Below are 21,922 nucleotides of genomic sequence, written 5' to 3'. Positions count from 1 at the left end.
TACAGGGGCTTCCCTGGTGGCGCAGTGGTTGAGAATCTGCCTGCCAATGCAGGGGACACGGGTTCGAGCCCTGGTCTGGGAAGATCCCACATGCCACGGAGCAACTGGGCCCGTGAGCCACAACTACTGAGTCTGCGCGTCTGGAGCCTGTGCTCCGCGACAAGAGAGGCCACGATAGTGAGAGGCCCGCGCACTGCGATGAAGAGTGGCCCCCGCTTGCCGTAACTAGAGAAAGCCCTAGCACAGAAACGAAGACCCAACATAGCAATCAATCAATCAATCAATCAATAAATCTTTTAAAAAAAAAAAAGCTGTATACACATCTAATTTTTAAATTCTATAATTAAAATTTGGAATATCTCAGTTAATGGTATGAATCATTTGATGGAGTTCATATTTTCAATAGGATAAATTCATAGTTGGTATTAGAATACACCAAAATTTTCATGGATGTATGTAGTCATTAGGATCAAAATTAGGGGAAAAAAGGAAAAAGAGTGGCACAAAAAGTAAAATCAGAAAATATAACTGAGACAGTGGAACACTTTAAAATTATATAAATAATTTTATGCCATTAAATTTTAAAACCTAGATTGAAACTTAAAACCTGGATAACATTTTAGAACCCAGAGGGAAAAAATGACCAAAATTGGCCCAAGATGTAGAAAATCTGATTAAGCTACTAAGTATAAAATAAATTGAAATGGTAAACAGAGTTCTTCATATTAAAAGACATAAGTAATAGATGATTTGGAGATAATTTCTATTAATTCTTTAAAAAATAAATAATTATGCTTTATACAAACTTAGTTATGGGATGGCAAGGAGGGGGATAGGCAGGGGAAGGGTGACAGAAAGGGAGAAGAAACATTACCCAATTTAATTTATAAGATTATGATAATAATGATATCAAAACAAGACAAAGGTGACAGGGGAATAAAAAGCCTTCAGCCTAGTCTTATTTCTGAATATTAGTAAATTAAAAACAACAGTATTAAAAGAAGACAAGACAAGAATTCAAATTTTTAAAACTGTATAACTATTACTCTTATAACCTCAGTGGATGCAGAGAAAGCAATTTATAGTAGTCAACACCTATTCATGATTTAATAAAACAACAACAAAGAAACAAATTTCTAAAAAATCAGGAATAATCCTAAAAGCTAGGAATAAAGGACATTTTCTTAATCTAATGAAAGTTATCAATTGAAAATAAATAGAAAAAATATAATCAATTTTTAAATACTAGAATTATTCCCTTTAATTTAAGGATGAAAGATAGAAAACAACTGTTTCTGCTATTTTTCCTGGCACTCTGTCATTTTTGCCCTATTCTACTGGTTAGATTGATTTCCATGGCCAGGCTCAGATTCAAAGCACTGTAAAAAAGACTCCACCTCTTAAATAAAGGAACTACAAGGTCATGTTGACCTAAAACAAATAAACTGACAGTTATTTCTCCACCAGGCTTCCCTGGTGGCACAGTGGTTGAGAATCTGCCTGCTAATGCAGGGGACACGGGTTCGAGCCCTGGTCTGGGAAGATCCCACATGCCACGGAGCAACTAGGCCCGTGAGCCACAACTACTGAGCCTGTGCGTCTGGAGCCTGTGCTCTGCAACAAGAGAGGCCACGATAGTGAGAGGCCTGCGCACCGTGATGAAGAGTGGCCCCCGCTTGCCGCAACTAGAGAAAGCCCTCGCACAGAAACGAAGACCCAACACAGCCAAAAATAAATAAATTAATTAATTAATTAATTAAAATATTAAAAAAAAAAAAGGATTTATTCCAGGTCAGCAAAGAATTGCAGTTCAGGGTCTGCAACCATGGTGAGCCATGTGCAAATCCCCAGCAAAAAAATAGAGAGGAGAACTCTTTTATAGAGGGGAAAAGGAAGTTGGGAAGACTAGTAAACAAAGCATCCATGGCTTTATATTGACTGAGTGTGACAGTCTCTCATTGGCTGAGCTCTTTCCAGGAAAGAAGAGGAGGTCTTTCTTCTTCCTGTTGGGCTCTGCTATCAGCATAAGGCATGGGAACTCCCCTTTCTGGTCTCCTGACTCTATTTATTTAATGTTTCTGTTTATTAATTTTTTATGGTCACATGGTAAGCAGTTTGAATATAGGGGAATGGGGATAAAAATTAGCCTTTAATGCATTATATAACATATTTCATAATGCTATATATACTTACATATATGTTCATAAAATAAGACAAAATTTAAAAAAAATTATTTTATATTGGACTATAGTTGACTTACAGTATTGTGTTAGTTTCAGTTGTACCACAAAGTGATTCAGTTATTCATATATCTATTCTTTCTCAAGGTCTTTTCCCATTTAGGTTATTACAGAATACTGAGCAGAGTTCCCTGTGCTATATAGTAGGTCCTTGTTAGTTATCTCTTTTAAATATAATAGTGTATTATGTCAATACCAAACTCCTAATTTATTCCTTCCCCCCACCTTTCCTCTTTGGTAACCATAAGTTTGTTTTCTAAGTCTGTGAGTCTGTTTCTGTTTTGTAAATAAGTTCATTTTATAATTTTTTTTAGATTCCGCATATGAGGATATCATACAATATTTGTCTTTCTCTGTCAGACTTACTTCACTCAGTATGATAATCTCCAGGTCCATCCATGTTGCTGCAAATGGAATTATTTCATTCTTTTTAATGGCTGAGTAATATTCCATTGTATAGATGTACCACATTTTCTTTATCCATTCATCTGTCGATAGACATTTAGATTGCTTCCATGTCTTGGCTACTGTAAACAGCACTGCAGTGAACATTGGGGTGCATGTATCCTTTTGAACCATGTTCTTCTCCAGATATATGCCCATGAGTGGGATTGCTGGATCATATAATAGCTCTATTTTTAGTTTTTTAAGGAATCTCCATAGTGGCTGTAACAATTTATATTCCCACCAACACAGTAGGAGGGTTTCCTTTTCTCCACACCCTGTCCAGCACTTATTTTTTGTAGACTTTCTGATGATGGCCATTCTGACTGGTGTGAGGAGATACCTCATTGTAGGTTTGATTTGCATTTCTCTAATAATTAGCGCTGTTGAGCCTCTTCTCACGTTTGCCTCTTGACCACCTCTATGTCTTCTTTGGAGAAATGTCTGTTTAGGTCTTCTGCCCATTTTTTGATTGGGTTGTTTGTTTTTTTGATATTAAGCTGCATGAGCTGTTTGTAAACTTTGGAGATTAGTCCCTTGTCGGTTGCATCGTTTGCAAATATTTTCTCCCATTCTGTGGGCTTTTAGTTTTGTTTGTTTGTTTGTTTTTTATTTTGGCCATGCCATATAGCTTGAGGGATTTCAGTTCTCCGACCAGGGACTGAACACAGGCCACGGCAGTGGAAGCGTTGAATCCTAACCAGTAGACCACCAGGGAACTCCCTGTCTTTTCATTTTGTTTATGGTTTCCTTTGCTGTGCAAAAGCTTTTGAGTTTAATTAGGACAAATTTTTACAGAAGAATACTTACCTTTACCATATGTCTTGCTCTTTGATTTATGCCATGGACGTTATGCTGTGCTGTTCCTTTGAAAAAAATGCTGATTGCCACTGGATTGTTTCAAACCCCTACAGTTTGAAAAATAGTAGATTATAACATAATATATGCATGTACAGTAACTTTCTCTTTTTCCAGATGTTTTGTCCAGGATAATATATGAATAACTGGCATATCCTCAGTATGTATTGGATATTTTCTATGCAGCAGGCAATGTGCTAAGCACTTTATATACATTATTTTGTTCACCTCTCTAGCCATTCTTATGAAGTAACTATTATAATTATTCTAAATATATAGGTAAGAAAGCTAAGGCTTAGGCAGGTAATTCTTCGAGGTAACCCAGGCACTAAACTATAAAGCCTGAGTCTGAATCTGAGTCTTAGATATTGGCCAGGGAACAGAGGACGCTAGACAAGCACTTAAAATTTGCCATGGCTAGTATTTTTGTTATGGATAATTCTAAATATATAAGTTAGTAAAATAGTAATTTGATGTATCATACAATCTTTTAAGTTTAATGTTCTCTATATCCAGATTTGTACAGCACGATTTCTAGAGCAATACGTTGTGTGGTAGATGAAGAAATACAGTTTGCCTAATTTGCACTTATGGAGCCTTCATTATTTGTTTATTTTTTAGCAAGCAAAGCACTGTTAAATTGTCCTTCCAAAGTACTTAAACATGTTAGATTAAAGTCAGTTATTTATGCTTGCGATTCTGGTATTTGTAGATCTGATTTAATTCTAAAAACATTTCTGTTATTTGGTGGCCAGTTATCCAAACCACTGTACACTTAAGCATCTATTAAACACTTCCCTCTTTCCTGAGGTTGCCATGTAAGTACCAAGGCATGGTGGGGGTATTTAGTTCTCACTATTATGTTTCTAAATTGGTATCCAATAAGATATCCTTCACCTTATTTGGTCCTTGCCAACTATCTGCACAGACACTGGTCAATTTCTTTCTAGTGGCTTTATCACTCTGCTACAGGAAACTCTAAAAAAGTGTCTAAAGCATCTTCCTAGGCCCTCCTTGCATCCATTTAATTATTTGGAGCCATGACACCTCCTCAACTTCTACACAGGCTATGAGGAAAATGTCCCTTTGTTTTTGGATATCCCAAACTAATGCTGGATTTTTTGCCAGTTCTCCAAGACACAGCTCTAGGCAATTTGACTAGCAACCTGTCCTTGGGAACCTCTTAAGTCTAAGCTCTCATCACTTCTTCCAAACTTCCTGACTCTTCATATTTAACACTCCCATTTTCTAGTTTGAGTCTCTCTACTCTTCCGCGGGGGAGCAAAATTTGCCACCCCAAAATGTGTTTCTTTGGCATGAGGATTAATTTAGGTTGATTATTTTTAAGAAACAGAAGATTCAAGAAGTTTTTCTTGTTACCTCCTATTTAACTGCCTAAAAGAATTTAGTTGAAGGGCCTGTTCCCAGAATAGAGCTATCACCAGCAAAAAATAATGGGCTAGGTGTGATGGGGGAAACTTGGCAGGGCCTAGAGATCAGAGTCCAATCTGTCCCATCATCTGTGCATGGCCCAGCAAACATTTGTTTACCAAACATTTGTTTTTCCATCTCCATGTGAATTGCCTTTCTTTTCTTTGAAGTCCCAAACTCCCAGCATCCACTTTTGTCTTTAGCTGAAGATGGTATTTAAGTGAGGGGTTTTGCCATTTTGGTGAGTTACTCAGTTTTCCTGGGTCTCTCCCATGTATACACGTTATTCAACTTTTGTGTGATTTACTTCTGCTAATCTGTCTCATGTAAATTTAATTCTTAGACCAGCCAGAAGAACTTAGAAGGGTAAAGGAAAATTTCTTCCTCCCCACCACTTCTAAAGTGCTAGTCTTTTGAAATCCAGGAGCCAGTGAGCAAATTCTTTCTTCTTGGCTTCTCTTTCTTGTCTGTGTCACTTCTCTGAGTCAATAAACACAGGTTGTCTTAGCTGATGCTTGAATACTTAAAGGAGGTGCATAGTGCAAGCCCTGACAGTTGGCTTTTCTTTTTATAATGCAAGTGCCTAAATTGTGGAATCATCCACTTCAAAGAGGCATCCACTTCAAAGATGGCTATCTTGAATAAACACATTGTCAGCCAGTAGATAAAGACCTGGGCTACCCATCCCCTCTTTAGACCTTAGAGATGTCTAAACAGACTTCTCTGTTTTAGAGATCTTGGTTGATTTTGATAACTGATGATTTGGGCTGCTTGTTTTCTCTCTTCCTGTGCTGTTAATTCCCATTCTTATGTTTAAATTCACCAGTAAGGAGTGAGCCTTTGAAACACTAGATACGCCTCAACCCCAATAAAAAGCAGAACCCCAGTCCCATGCTCTCTCACTCTCTCTCTTTACCTGTGACCTTGCTCTGTGGCCCCAGGTGTGCCATGTAATTTCCAGGTCCTGTAATCAATAGGATTTTTTTTTTTAAGTTTCTTGATGGTTATTGCTGAGAGCATCTTGCAATCATTAATAAGAACCACCAGGGCAGGTCCAGCCACAACACTGGTTATTAATAGGCTGAGACCAGCAGGCAACAAGGTGGAAGAAGAGAAGGTCTAAGACTAAGTACAAAGGAAATAAGAGAATTATGAAAAAAGTTTGTATTTCCTAAATATCGGCCTTATTTGCATACATTATTTAGACTCTCTGGCCTTCAGGAGCTATATTTTTAAGCAAAAGGAATTGGACTCACTAGTTTTCAAACTGGACTCTTGGGAACCTAAGGAGCTGTTGACTGCCTGCAGAGGTCGCCCAACCCTACCTTCTCTTTTCAACTAGTACATCCGTCCTTGCTTTGATCATTTTACATACTGAGCTTGGTAAACGTTTTTCCTTTAAAGAAAGGGTGAAAAAATGTTTGAATCCCAGTCCATTTGTATGCTGTATATATATGCTCTGTATATAACCTGGTGATTGATAATGTAGACCCTTACCTATTGCCCCCACTAGCCTCCAACCTCCACCGATGCCCCAAATGCACCAGTGTCTATTTGAAGGGAACATAGTTTTGTTAATGGGAGGAAGAAAAGAGAAACATGCATCTTGCCCCAAAGGTCCACCGGACTTTGCAGAGAAAAGGTTCAAGGCAGAAGCTGAAAGAACTACTCAAGAGTGATCCTATGAATTTCTGAAAACAAAGGATTCCATACCCCTAAATGATCAAGTAGGGCACAGAGCAGGGCCCTGTTGGCCCTCAGCTCTGTAAGGAACTTAGTACTGGCCTGGCACCCCAAGGATTAGAAGCTTTGGAAGCAGCTAGAGATTGTCCTAGGTATAGACATTACTCTCATGACAGGCATCATAGTCAAACACGTATCAGATAGGAATCAAGGAAGCCAGAGAAAAAAGAGGGTATGTTCTATGGTCATTGCCACTGACTCACTGGTTTATACACATTTCTTCAGGATTCCTAGAAGTAACAGGAGGACACTTTGGGGAAGACACTGAAGTACTATTACTACTAATGTTGGTTCTATTTAGCTAGGATGCATTTAGCCATCATATGACTGTCTCCAAAGTAAATACTGTTGAAGAAAGTTTTTCTAATCTAGACAGAAACATATACATTCATACAAACTCCATTGCAGTTACTCTTGTTATTTATGTAGTAGGACAACTTCCAGCTGAAGGAGTGATCCACCTGAAAAAGCATTTCCATGGTGTTACTTTTATATCTGAGCAAGAGTTCTGGTTTTGTTCCCAGCCTCACCTCTGACTCATCATTGTGAAACCAAGAAATCATTTAGCCTCTCAGCACCTCAGAATCTCCCTTCTGTGAACGAGGATAATGGGTAAACCTTCTCTTGCTTCACTGAATTGTTGTGAAGTTTAATTAGATAATGTTTGCACAGCCCTTTGAACTCTACTAATTAAATTGTTGTGTAAATATGGTGCTTCCTTTTATCAGGATGCCTTGACTGAGCCATTTCATAAAGAAAGATGACTACGATAGGACTCATAGGGAAAGGACTACTTTAAAAAAAAATTCATGTGAACTGAGTTCTGAGATTGTCAAAGAAGCATATGAAAATACCTAGTTGGCGTTCTAATTGATAAGAATAAGGATATAGCCTCTGTGTGCTCAAGGGGTATTGGTTATACCTTCATATAAAAGGAAACTTAGCTCCTAAGGTCTAGAATAATGTCCTGTTTGTACTTTAAGTATTGATGTTGTTTTTTAAATGTTATGTTTATTCAGTATATTTTGCTAAGACAGCATTGGTGCTTTATTTCATATTTGTCATATAAGGAATCACAAAATAACAGATTTGCATTCACTTAATAAGAAAGTCATAACCTTTGAAGTAATGTGATTCTGTGTAGATCATCCATTGGTTAGTTTACTTATCAGTGAAAGAGATTTCACCCACAACAGAGAAATCTTAGATGAATCATAAATCTTCTTACTACATTTTCTGATGAGAATATTTCGCTCTAAAATAGTTATCCCAATTATTTTTGAAAAGCTGCGTTAATAAAGACCTTTTTCTTCTGCTAGAAGTAACTTCATAGATGGATTAATTGGCTTGGGGGAAAAAACCACAAGCTACCTCCATAAACCTGCCTTGGGCTTTAGTATATAATTTTATTTGTAAGCTAGAAATTTTTAAAAATTATTTTTAAAGGTTATACTCCATTTATTGTTATTGTAAAATATTGGCCATATTCCCTGTGTTGTACAGTATCCTTGTAGTTTGTTTTCTACAAAATAGTTTGTACCTCTTAATCCCCTATCCTTATATTGCCCCTCCCCGCTTCCCTTTCCCCACTGGTAACCACTGGTTTGTTCTCTACATCTGTGACTCTGCTTCTTTTCTGTTATATTCGCTAGTTTGTTGTCTTTTTTAGATTCCACATATAAATACAGTATCATACAGAATTTGCCTTTCTCTCTTGACATATTTCACTTAGCATAATACCTGCCAAGTCCATCCATGTTGCTGCAGATGGCAAAATTTCATTCTTTTTTATGGCTGAGTATTATTCCATTGTATGTATATGTGTGTGTGTGTATATATATATATATATATATATATATATATATATATCTCACATCTTCTTTACCCATTCATCTGTTGATGGACACTTACGTTGCCTTCATATCTTGACAATTGTAAATGATGCTGCTATGAACATTGGGGTTTGTGTATCTTTTCAAATTGGTGTTTTGGGTTTTATTGGATATATGCCCTGGGGTGAAATTACTGAGTCATATGGTATTTCTATTTTTAGCTTTTTGAGAAACTTCCATTATGTTTTTCACAGTGGCTGCACCAATTTACATTCCCACCAACAGTGTACAAGCGTTCCCTTTTCTCCACATCCTCACCAACATTTGTTATTTGTGTTCTTTTTGATGACAGCCATTCTGACAGGTATGAGGTGATATCTCCCTGTGGTTTTGATTTGCATTTCCCTGATGTTTACTGATGTTGAGCATCTTTTCATGTCTGTTGGCCATCTACATGCCCTTTTTAGAAAAATGTATATTCAGGTCTTCTGCCCATTTTTTTAACTGGGTTTTTTTTTTTTTTTTGATGTTGAGTTGTACGAACTGTTTATGTATGTTGGATATTAACCCCTTATCAGTCATATCATTTGCAAATATTTTCTCCCATTCAGTAGGTTGTCTTTTGTTTTGTCAGTGGTTTCCTTTACTGTGCAAAAGTTTTTAAGTTTAAAATTAGGTCCCATTAAAAAATTTTTGCTTATATTTTCTTTGCTTTAGGAGACAGATCAAAAAAATATTGCTATGATTTATGTCAAAGAGTGTTCTGCCTATGTCCTCTAGGAGTTTTATGGTTTCTGGTCTTACATTTAGATCTTTAGTCCATTTTTTAATTGAAGTCTTTAATCCATTTTGAGTTTATTTTTGTATACAATGTTAGAGAATGTTCTAATTTCATTCTTTTACATGTAGCTGTCCAGTTTTTCCAGCATCACTTATTGAAGAGACTGTCTTCTCCATTGTACATTCTTGCCTCCTTTGTCATAGATTAATTAACCATAAACGCATGGGTTTATTTCTGGGCTCTCTATTCTGTTCATTGATCTATGTGTCTGTTTTTGTGCCAACACTATGCTGTTTTGATTACTGTAGCTTTGTAGTGTAGTCTGAAATCTGGAAGGTGATTCCTCCAGCTCTGTTCTTTCTCAAGATTGTTTTTGCTATTTGAGGTAAACCTAGAAATTTTTAATGATGATATTACAAGTGTGACAACTAAATTTCATGTTACTGAATATTCTAGAATATAGAGTTTTGAAAATTACTAAATATCAAGGTGGGAGTTTACAACAGCAAATGTTTCTATAAAATCTAATAGCTATTTTATTGTACTTGTAATGTTTTTTATTACCTATGGACTTGAGGACTATATCTGCTGATGGACCAGCATAACATAAAATTACTTTGAACTGTTAGAAACTTCAAATTCAGTTTTGATTCACATCTTCTGAAATATGTGTTCTGCCCCAAATCTTCATCTGAATGATAAGAATATAATTACAGGGAAATTTCAGATTCTTTAGGTCCTGGCAGAGGATTTGGAAAAAGTATGAAGGTGCCTTAGTAAACTCCTGGGTATAACAGCCCAGGTATGTATATTGTTGATATTTCCAGAAGGCAAATAAGTATTGATTATTATGATCTAAAGGAACACTAAAGAAAACAAAATACAGATTTAAAGCTGAAACACATTGTCTCAGGAGGCACAAAGATAAAATAGAATTTGAGGTTGCTACTACAGGGAACCAGGGAATGAATATTCTATTTATGGCTCTAAAATTCTGAATGAGTCTATATCCTCAGTGCATTGGTGTTTTTAACTAGGAGGACAAAAGTTTTAAGAACTAGTCCATTTCGTATTAGTTTTAGTCTATCTTTAGCTTGTACTTTAGGAGAGTATTATGTATGTTTAGATAGAGGCTCAGCCCTATTAATGCTGCCGATATCATAGAAGTGTTACCCACAAAAACTCTGACACCTCTTTGAGATCTTCAATTTGGGCTTGATTTAGACACAGTAAATCTAAGTCAGTATTCAAATTAGCTGTGACCTCATTATGAACAGGGAGTCCTCGGAGATTTTCAGGAAGGAGACCATCAAGAAATCATTTAATCTGCTGATTATTCCATTTTAAGTGTACATCTCTCCCTATCAAGTTAGCAATGTGGGGTCACAGAGGAGGCAATATTGCACCTCTGCTCTGGGACAGGACGTGCGGGATGTCTGACGATTCTTAGATACCCACCACCCAAGTGGTTTGTTTACTCCAAGGGAAATGTTGAATTAAATAACAAAGTTTAAGACTAATAAAGTAGCACCCAGGTCATGCAAAAGGTTGTCCTTTAACACTGTGGGAAATTTCTCCTTGTGAATTTTTAGGGATAAAATGAGGGATTCAATCTCTTCCTTACCCTATTGTGAATATTTCTAATGAGGAATAAGGACAGTATTTCTCTTTGTGGCTTATTTTATTACTCTTAAAGTTCTCTATATTGAGCTAAAATCTATTCCCTTCCTTTGTCCCTTCATTCTTCCTTCTGAAAATATATAAAGTAAATCTACTCCCTATTCAGTTTAACATACTGGAGACACTGCTGCAATTACTGGGTTTTGATTGTTTTTAGCTTTTTGGGTTTTTTTCCCCTGAGATAGGCTGCCTGAGTTTATTCAGCCATTCATCTACTTCAGAGATATTCGGCGTGTGGACCAGTACTGACCCATGACTGTTTCTTACCCTCTGGGAACTATAATTGTAGGTCCACAACAAGATAAGGAGCTGTGGCAGAATATAAGTCAACATACTGCTTTCTTCATTGAAAAAGTCTTGCTTTGAAAAAATAAAGCTAGCTGAATTCAACAGCTTGTTTAGTGATATAGCTGCTTTGCATTGTGGCATAAGCTTTTTCATCTTATCGAAGACTGACGGTAAACAGTTGAACCAGTTAGTTTGAGAGCACTGGCTCCATATGACATGATTTCTAGATCCATTCTAATCGTTCTTCTCTAGATCAGTCTCTAGAATACAACCAACATTTCCAGAGAGAATCTGCTGAAAATATAGTGGAAAACATTACATCCCTGTATCTGGACACTATTTGTCTTAGCATAGCCTAATAGTTTTTAATGAGTTTTTAATCAAGTAAAGCAACTGATCAGAATTATACATGTAACCCCTTTCTAATTCTTATTGCTGTTTATCGTCCATATTCCAAAGTGGCTACCTACTAGCTATTCTATCCAATTTTGTGTCATTTGCTAATATGGGCTATGCAGCTTTAGCTGTGTAAAAAAACAAAAAAAACAAACTCAGTCACCTTAAACAACCGCCTTTAAAAAAAAATTTCTCATGAGTCTGGTTCAGCTGGTCAATTATGGTGACCTTGGCTCATCTCTTCTGACCTTGACTTGGCTTGTTCAAGTATCTGCCTTCAGCTGGTGGTTGGCTAGTTGACTGGTCGAAAATGGCCTCCACTGAAACAACTCAGCTCTCTTCACAGGATTGGAACCTGCCAGTTGGCTAGCTTGTACTTGTTCTCATGGCTGTGACAGGGTTCCAAAAAAGACAGGAAGCACACAAGACCTCTGTAAGGATCAGTCCCATCTCTGCCGTAAAGTAGAGCAGGGAAAGGTGGAAAATGGACCTGGAGGAAGACAAAGATAAAGCAAACATTATAATGCCAGTGTGTTCTTCGAAGTTCTTCATACAAAATTTGAAAATGGCACTGAAAAATACTTTTCATGGAAGACCTCAATAGACCTTTTTAACGGATGCATTGATAAACCATTTCAGAATATGTGATTTAAACAGTCATGACTGTACCAATGAGAGCTTTTATACAGCCCACATTTTTCCATGTTAATAGGGGTTCAGTGAAAAATTCTGTCAAATGTGATGCTGCAATTCAGAAATCATCATAGTTTTCTGAACATAAATGATCATCACTGCATTATTTATAATAGCAAAATATTGGAAAGAGTGCAGGAATGAATGACTTATGGTAATTTATATAATAAATTATTTCATGTAATTTTTAAATTTCAAATAATTGATAAAATAGGAAAAAGCTCACAATTTAATTTTAATGCAAAGTGGTAAGATATACAGTGAAGCATGGTGCAAACCAAATTACAGGCTTTTATATCTAATGTAGAAATATTTTGAAATCCTAGAAAGAAATACAATAAAAATATACTTCTTATCTTTGGATGGCAAGATTATAGTGATTTTTGTTTCACTCTTAAACTTTTAAATATTTTTCAGATTTTCTGCAATGGACATATGTAACATAATCATCAGAAAAAAATGCATTCAGTTTTTTTCCATTTTGTAATTTTCCTGGGAATTAAAATCAAGCTCACATTTCCCTCTTTTCTGAAAATTGTGCATTTGACCATTCCCAGTTGATATTTTCTGAGATATTTTATTTAACAATTCTAATTAGGAGGGAGATTTGGATCTTTCTCAAAAGCACAGTAGCTGGATTTTAATAACTATTTCATCAACATTTTGATCTTAAAAATATTTCCTGCAGTTATAATCAATTATGGTTTCTTTTTCTATTGAATGCCAAGAAGAAACAGGATTTTATGACTATCTTTAGAGCAATACTCAATATCGATGCTAGAACTGGTAAAAAGGAAGAAGTTCTATGGGATAGGATAGGAAAGCAAGAGAAAAAATATATCTCAAACACTGATGCCTTCTTGGTTGTATCATTACGTGGCTGAGGAACCTATCAGCTAGCTACATCTATTTTGGCACTGTTTCTTTATAGCCTTTCAATTCTTACTAGCAGTAAAAATCATATGCCACAAGGTGACATTTAAACCATCTGGAATGTTTAAATGAATATTCAGACGCTAGAAGAAAGTGTCTGCTGACACAACAACAGGTAACCCTTTTCCAGCAAGGGATGTAGCAAGTGAAAGTGAGTAAATCACCTACCAGACACAGTGTCCACCAGAGGCATTCTGGTGGAGTAAAGATGGACACAAATTCTTTGATTTGTGGCAAGAATGAAATGGCATCTCCATCCCTCCTTTTAAATCTAAGTGGATTCTGTCACTGCCTGCCCAATAGAATATGACAGAAGTGACACTGTGCCAGTTTCCAGGTTCCAGTCTTAAGTGACGGGCACCTTCTATTTCCTATCACTTGGAACACTCACTCTTGGAAGCCAGCTGCCAGGTTGTGAGAAGCCCAAGCCGCATGGAGAGGCCACACCTATGTGCTCCATTTGACGGCCCCAGCTGCGCTCAGCCACCATGAGCATCAACTGTAGCCCTGTGAGTGCGCCACCTCGGACGACCAGCTGCATCATAGCTTTAGATGACTCCAGCCACAGCCACTATCGGACTCCATTTATGTGAAAGATCCCCAAGAAGATCCATCCAGCTGAGCTCAGCCAACTCACACAACTGTGGAACATAATAATTAGTTGTTTTAAGACACTAAGTTTGGGAATGGTTTTTTAATTTATAACAAAAAAATTGGAACACTAGCCATTGTTAGCTGGTACTGTTGTACCTGAAATAAAATTTGAAAAGAGTTATAAAATATAGATGGTGACATAACATCTCTGTAGAGCTATCTTTCAAACTTGAATGGAGAAATAGTGAGTAGAACTAACTGTTTCTTACACCATTCCAAGTCATATACAGACATAATGAATCAAAGAAACCAAGAAAAATAAATATAAAGCTCAAGATAGCCTTTCAGGTTTGGAGTGGATGAGATAATACTTTGTATTCAGCACTTTACAGTTTACCACAACCCTGAGGAATATGAATTATTACCATTTTCACTTTTTTTCTTTGTATCCTTCCTCCCTCCCTCCCTCCCTCCCGCTCTTCCTTCTCTCCACCTCCATCTTCCAAGTTGTTTTCACTCCACTCACCCTCAGCAGGAGCCTGTTTTATCTCCATAATCTTCCCATGCTATTTATAGTACATGAAATACAAAAGGATGCTGCTCAAGTGGGTGTCCATTTGGAGAAATGCTTTGGTAAGAAATTGCTTTGGTAAGCAGTCTCTAAGGTGAAAGGGTAAATCCTGGCAGGATTTCACCCAGAGGGGCCCCCATGTGCTACCTTTCCATGACAATAAAAAACTAATATATAAACTTTGTTCTACTCAAGGACAAAGCTTAAGTATTTTCCAGTGTTTTACAACTCTGTTTTGCTTTCAGGTATTCCAAAGTTGATTACATCTGATATGGTTAAAGAAGGTGCTGCTGTAATTGATGTGGGTATCAACTATGTCCATGACCCAATGACAGGAAAGACAAAATTAGTTGGAGACGTGGACTTTGAAGGTAGTAAACTTTATCTCTTTTGATACGTGAAGGAAAAAAAAAGATTCTATGTTGCATGTTTTGATAGTAGAAAGAGAAACTTTCTATTTGATTGGGCATTATTATCAACCATTACATTAATCTTTCCTCTGAGGGAAAAGAGTTTAATGACAATTACATATTTCCTTCCTTCCTTCTGCCTGACTTCCTTCCTTCACTCCTTTCTTCCTATCTTCCTTCCCCCTTTCTTTCAGCCCTTCCTTCTATCCTTCCTTTCCTCCATCTTTCCCTCCTTGGGAGAAAAATATAATTGTACCATTATTATTTAGCTTTAAGATGAAATTCCTTATAGTGCATTTTTTTAATGAAAGAATTCAGCCGGCCTTTTATAGTGAGCATTATTTTGACTTTTGGGAGTGTGTCTCTATACTCCATCATCCATGCTCCATACTCAGCCATTCACTCTCGGAGCAAGAAGACATCTTAGGGTGTGTTTGCTAACTCTATATTTCAGATCTAGACAGTTAACTGGATAATTCAAGTCAACATTCTTCACTTGTGTTTTAAAGAGGACGAGAAAAAGGAGCTAGGCTAACATTTCCATGGCCAATGAAGGAGATAAAGCACCCATTGTGTAGTAATAAAAAAATTTCCAACACAATGCCGTATCTCTACAGATGAGGAAACCAACGCAAGATAGATATATTTTTAGATGCCTGACCCCCAATCCAATTTTACTTCCAATATCTTTGTCAGATACTTACCTGCATTCAGGTTTTCAGTATAGTCTAGGAATCTTAGATGACTAATACTACAGGCATATAATAAAGTGGACATATTTTCATATTAGAAATATTTTATATATTCGATTGATCATTCTGGCCAAAAATCAGGGCCATGCGAGAACTTCCTTAAGTTATAGCTGTGTCTTTATAGACAAATTGAAAGGAAAGATGGTGCTCTTTCTAAAATAATTCAAATTTTACATTTTCTCTTGGAATCTAGTCATCAGCTGATGGTTTGCCCGAGTCCTAGCATGGTGTGGAATACAAATGAATATGCAGGGACTCAGAAGTGTCCTTCTGAGTGAGGTACTGGCCCCATGTATGTGAGATTCCAGGGTGCATCAGGGACCAGGTCCAGGTAGGCAAGGTGAGCCTGGTGCTAAAAAGAAAAGAAAAAAAGGAAAGAAAACCTGAGAACAAAATACTCTGGGGACAGAATGGTGAAGAAAGCAAAGTACAGATGGACCTTATCACCTACTGCCCTCATAGGCTGTCATTCACAGGGCCCTGCCAGCCTAGAAGGGTGGCTCTCCAAGTGAACATGTGTGTCTGTATGTGTGTGTGTGTGTTACGTGTACATGTTGACCTCTTCAGGAAATGACCTTTTTTCTTTATTTCATTTTTCATGTTCAATCACTAATGTCAGATATCAATAATATATTTGAATTTCTCAACTTGAAAGAGTAAGGGTACATTTCATTTTAAAATGTATTTTATTTCTGACCTTATTTCTTATTCTTTTGCACTGTCATTCTGCTTCATGATTACATTTTAGTTACCAGGTTTATTGCAAAATCGCCACACACTTACGATGCACCCAGATGGCACAGACAGCACATAATAACCAGCTCGAGGCAAGAAAAGCAGGGATGTTAACAGCTCACAACCTTGACTGTGCTTGTGGGGCAAGCTTACTCAGCAGTTGGCAATGTTTTATATAAGACCCTTCTCTTATATGATATTTCATTGGTCTCAGATCATTTCCATGCATTCTTATGTTTAGCTAAGAATTTTTTTTTGCTTGTAAGGGTATTATGAAAGCATTAAAAAATGAGCATTTTGGGGTGGGTGCATATGCTAAGTCACACATGGATATGAATCTCTTGGTAGTATCTATTCAATTAAATTGCAGTTATGTGTATCTAAGTATATAATGAAACAAAAAAAGAAATGACCATGAGAGACAAAGATATAAGATGAGCAGGAAAGAGCATTGGGCTGGGAGACTGAAGAGATGCTCTTAGACCTAGTATGGCAACCTGATAACTTTGCAACCTTTCTGGCCATCAGTGTTGTTATCGCTTAAATGATAACAATGTTGGCAACGGCTCCTTCCAGCTCTAACACTTGGTGCATCTTGGACATTCAGCTGAGTGCTACCACATGATTGTGTAAAAACACAGAAACTTTCGGAAAGTCAGGTTTTTCTGACCCTATCATAAATTACGCCCATGTGACTGATAATATTACTCTTGTTGCCCTGCTGGTTCATGGAACCAGAGCCCTAAGGAAGACCTGGACTTGGTAAAGAAAGCCTTGTCGGTGAGGCCATGACTCAGCCACCCAGAGGAGCACGCAAGTGATAGGTTTTGACATGCTGCTCTTCAGTTTGTTGATCAGGACTTAACTTGAGGTGAGGGATGATCCTGCAGCTGAGAGGGAGGAGCTTTCATGTGGGTTCTGATGCAAAACTTACAGGTAGTGTTTGGCTGTAAATTGCCACAGGGAGTGTGGCTGCTTTGTGAGTATCAGTGAAAGTTTCACTATAACCATAGCCAAGAAGATAAAACAGACACAGGTAAAATCCAGTGCTGAAGTAAATTGTCCTTGCAGAAGTCTTTAGCTCACTAGTAAAGGAAACAACATGGCCTATTTCAAGTAGATTACTTTGATGGGAATGATTTTTAAAGAAAAATTTCATCCACGACCTCATTTGGGCACTACTGGAAATATGTAAATAACTGCAAATTATTTTACAAATTCAATGATTTATAAAACCAGGAGTCATTTAATCTATTTTATTTCTAAGAAAATATAGATGCCTACTTGTATTCTTCTTCACTATTAGATATTTTAGCTTCAATTTTAAATCAGGCTTCTCTCTAAGAAGAGTGATATTTTATATCAAATACAACATGAAGACTGCATCACTCTTACTATAGTTCTTGACAAAAGGAAATATAAAAACACCCTAAATATTTCCTTTTGACTTTAAGGTCAGGTTTTCTGTCTTGGTTTAGATATAATTCCCTCTAGACCACATCTTCCTTCATCTACTAGGGTTTCCTGCTCTTATTTCCTGCTCTTATTTCCTGCTCTTATTTCCTGCTCTCATAGCCAGTGTTTGTGTAGTGCTTACAGTGTGCTAGGTATTGTTCTCAGGCTTTTACATATGATAACCCTATAAGTAGATATTGTTTAATTTTGATTCAGTTATTATGATACCCCTATAAGGTAGGTATTGTTATGCCAACTACAAATTGGCACTTGCCATCTGCCTCTACAAGGATTAAATCAAGAGCTGCTGCAGCTGCTGACCTTCAACACCCCCTGAGAGGAGTTCAGGGTGGAGGTCAGGAAGGAGGCACTCTGGGCTCTGGGAAAAACTGGCAGAACAGGTCTTCAGATAGAGATTTTCAGGAGAAGATTTTATGAGCCCAATTCTTGCATCTCCTCGTATCTAGAGAAGCACTAAAATCCTTCATGGTGATGCCTGTTCCTCGTGACTAGCAGTAACCTTCACGAGACTAGCAGCAACCTTCTGCAAAAACTATGTACTTGATTGCATGTACTCCCCCTTCACCAGAATCACTGACCTTCCCTCCTACCTCTTTAGATCAGTTTCTCAGAGCTTTCTGAAATTCTGTCTCCCGGGCTATAGTCCTCATTTTGCACCAAATAAAACTTAACTCCTAACTCTCACGTTGTTTATTTTTTTTCAGTTGACAGTTATTATGCTGCATTTTACAGAGGCACACAAAGCCTGAGCATCTTGCCTGAGAGGACATAGCATGGGGGGCACCGTGGGTTTGTAGGCATTTATCATTTTTACCCTTTATTATCTAGACTATCCTATATTTCACTTGGTTAATACTTTCCTTTTAGGACGTTGAGTTATTTCTTTTATCCCCTGCCCACCTTATGTATAATAGCAGGTTTTAAAGTGCCTAAACAACAGTATTGGTGTACAACAGTCCTCACTTTGCATGGTTCTGATATACACAAATTTCAATTACCACGGATTAGCTAAATAACACCAGTCCCCCAGTAGAGTGATTTGAATTTCAGTTAGTAATTGCATCAAGTGCAAACTTATCTGCTAGCTCTTCAGGGCACAAATCGTGATGTCAGTAACAAATGTGCATCATGATCTGTGACCAATCATACCACTTCTTTCAAAGTCTGTGGGCGATTGGTCATGGCACATCTGTTATTCAGTTCAGACAGCAAAGTGTGTAGTTCTGTTGACGCTTTGTTTCTCAGTGATAAACCACATAACATTTTGCAAAAATACATCATGCAAAGAGAGAATTGCCAGCAAAGAAATGAAAAGTGATCATGCTGAAAGTGAAATTTGAAATAGCTGACCATGGGATGTTGACAGTGCCACTGTTTGCCATTTGAGACTCTAGATATACAGCCAGACGAACTTAGTGAAGGCGAACTTATCGACATAAGTGAGGAAAGTGATTGTTACTGAAAGGATGACAGTGTCCCAGGGGAAGTGACACTGGCATAAAACTCTACATTAAAGGAACTCTCAGAGATATTTCATGACATAAGAAAGGGCAAAGACAAAATGTTGGAAGTGGATCCAAACTTAGAAAGGAATCTGACAATTCATCAAGTCATAAAAGAGATACTAGCTTTGTGTTATAAGGTATACGACCAGGGGAAGAAAAGCAGTATTCAAACTACTCTTCATAAGATTTTTACAAATAAAGAAAACACTTTGATTCTCAATGTTTCTAATGTTTAAATTATGGTATAATAAATAAATACTAGTTTTACTATTATTTTCAATTCTCTGTACATTTATAAATCACAGTAAGAGAGTTTTTAGTGTTTTGACAAAAAATTTTTAAAGGTCGTTGAGCAAATGTAATTTCCCCCCATTGATTATTAAGATTACTTTGCACTGTTTCAGCTTGCATAGTCATTTTTATGATCTTACATTACTGTAAAAAGTGAGCCCTCCCTGCATTTATCTCTATGTTCAATAAAATTCATGAAATTAGTGGTCATATGTTCAAATTCATATCCACTGTCATAGTCACCTCTACTACATGATTATTCAATTGTGTTTGATTACAATTTCTCAGTATTACTACCCATGGAGGTTATGCAGTGTTGGAGGCATTGTTTGCTTAGCACCTTTTCTAGGAAATCCACACTGGTGCTTTTGCTCAAAATAGATACAAGTTAGGCCTCTATGCAACACCATTCCTCTCTGGGTGCGTTGAGGAATAAATAAAGCCTTAAAGCTATTACTAAAGTGCTATTTTGTTTTGTATTGATCCTCAGTTATGCAACTCAAGATAGCTCATCATTGCTTCCAGCATCTGACAGGTGCTTACTGCTACCTTTCAATTACTTGAACATGCCTCCCCCCTTCAATTTAAGACATTACAAGAAGAAACAGTATTTTAAAACATCAGTGATAAAATTACTGTGTATGTCGAAAAATTGTTTTTCATTACAAACAATCATAAAATAAATAATCTTCTGAAAACCTTACATTTGCTAATATAGATTTAAAACAAAACAATGAGGCATACCCACTTTCACTTGGAATTTCTTTTAATCATTTTCTATTGGTAGCTTTGAAAGGAAATTCATACATTCCTAACAAAGAAGGCTGTATTCTCATGAAACAGAAATAAGAGATGATATGGTATGAGTTGTAAACTGCTTCTTCTGAATAATGAGCTGGGAAACAGTCTATGGGCCAGGACTCAGAAGCTCATAATTACGATGCTTTTGTAACAGCCATTCACTGAATGGATTTGGTCAGCTGAACAATCTAATTAATGACTTCCTATGCTGTTACTTCAGCTAAGCTTGTTCACATTGGTGAACATTCATATGCCTCATTTACACCTCGTAGATAACACACAGATGTGTCTATAATTTTTGGCAGCTTCAATAGCTTTGCCTCAGTTTTGTGATGAATTCTGCAGGAATTGAGGTGGAATGAAAGGAACTGAAATGTCTGCTCTGTATTTCCTCCCATCTCTCCTCCTTGTCTTCAATTCTTCCATCTCTGACCGCTCTGCTCCACTTACTGGTCTGTAAGAAAGCAGGGAGTAAGACAATGCTGGGAAGAACTGGTGAGAAGAAAGCAAAGAGATAGGAAGGAGGAACAGTGTGTAGCACTTTTCTTAGAATCAGAATAGGTGGGGTTAATGTCTAAGCATGATTCTCTTTGCTGACTTAAACTTATAGGATAGTAAATAGAAGTTATAGAGGTAAGTCTAAAGGTACATATATTGTTAATGGAACTGATTTAAATTATCAAAATAAAGAAGCCATGTTTTATGTGTTGAATCCTCTAACACAACCAATAGTTTTTTTTTCTATAACTACAGTTGCTTCTAGACATTTTGTGTATGCATATTTTACATACTTTGAGGAATATATGACTTATGCACTTAAATTTTTATCAGTCATTTTCCATGCTGAGGTCCTAGCTCATGGTTATGTTCAATGAATATATCATGGTTTGCCTCGCTCCTTCTCTGTTGTTAAATGCTTGTTTCCCTTTTTTCCCCCTCTAAGTATTATACTAGAGTATAGGTTAAGCTGCTATAGCAAAGGGACACCAAAATACATGAACTCAACAGAATAGATTAGTTCACTCCCATAAAAGTCCAGAGTTAGGCAGACAATCAGCTCTGCTTCATTCAGGGATACTGGTTTCATCCATCTTACCTTTTATATTAGTTTGACAGAACTGCCGTAACTAAGTACCACAGACTGGGTGGCTTAAACAACAGAAATTTATTTCACATAATTCTGGAGGCTAGAAGTCAGAAATCAAGGTGTGGCCAGGGTTATTTCTTCTACTGCCTCTCTCCGTGGCTTATAGGTGGTCGTCTTCTCCCTGTATCTTCACATCATCTTCCTTCTGTACATACCTGTGTCCAAATTTCCTTTCTTATAAGGACACCAGTCATATTGGATGAAGGCCTACACCAATGGCCTTGTTTTAACTTAATTACCTCTTGAAAGACCCTCTCTCCAAATACAGCGACATTCTGAGGTACTGAGGTTGACTTCAACGTATGAATTTTGGGGGGACAC

At 37.1% G+C, this 21,922-nt stretch overlaps 1 protein-coding gene across 7 annotated transcripts in view; it reads left to right on the top strand.

The window, feature by feature from the left end:
• MTHFD2L (methylenetetrahydrofolate dehydrogenase (NADP+ dependent) 2 like) overlaps nucleotides 1-21,922 on the top strand; it is a 148,271-nt gene that overhangs the window by 102,781 nt on the left and 23,568 nt on the right. For 6 of the 7 annotated variants that reach the window (XR_009503443.1, XR_009503442.1, XM_059924034.1 and 3 more), the window contains one exon: nucleotides 14,730-14,855. The exons of the other annotated variant lie outside the window; for it this stretch is intronic. Coding sequence is in view for 4 of the 6 variants with exons in the window: in XM_059924034.1 (XP_059780017.1) it covers nucleotides 14,730-14,855 (126 nt within the window). In the remaining 2 variants the exon portion in view is untranslated. The remainder of the gene's footprint in view (nucleotides 1-14,729; nucleotides 14,856-21,922) is intronic. 7 annotated transcript variants of the gene reach the window in all.

Source organism: Balaenoptera ricei, chromosome 5 (assembly GCF_028023285.1).
Source record: "Balaenoptera ricei isolate mBalRic1 chromosome 5, mBalRic1.hap2, whole genome shotgun sequence".
NCBI lineage: Eukaryota > Metazoa > Chordata > Mammalia > Artiodactyla > Balaenopteridae > Balaenoptera > Balaenoptera ricei.
This window is presented reverse-complemented; position numbering and strand designations above follow the sequence as displayed.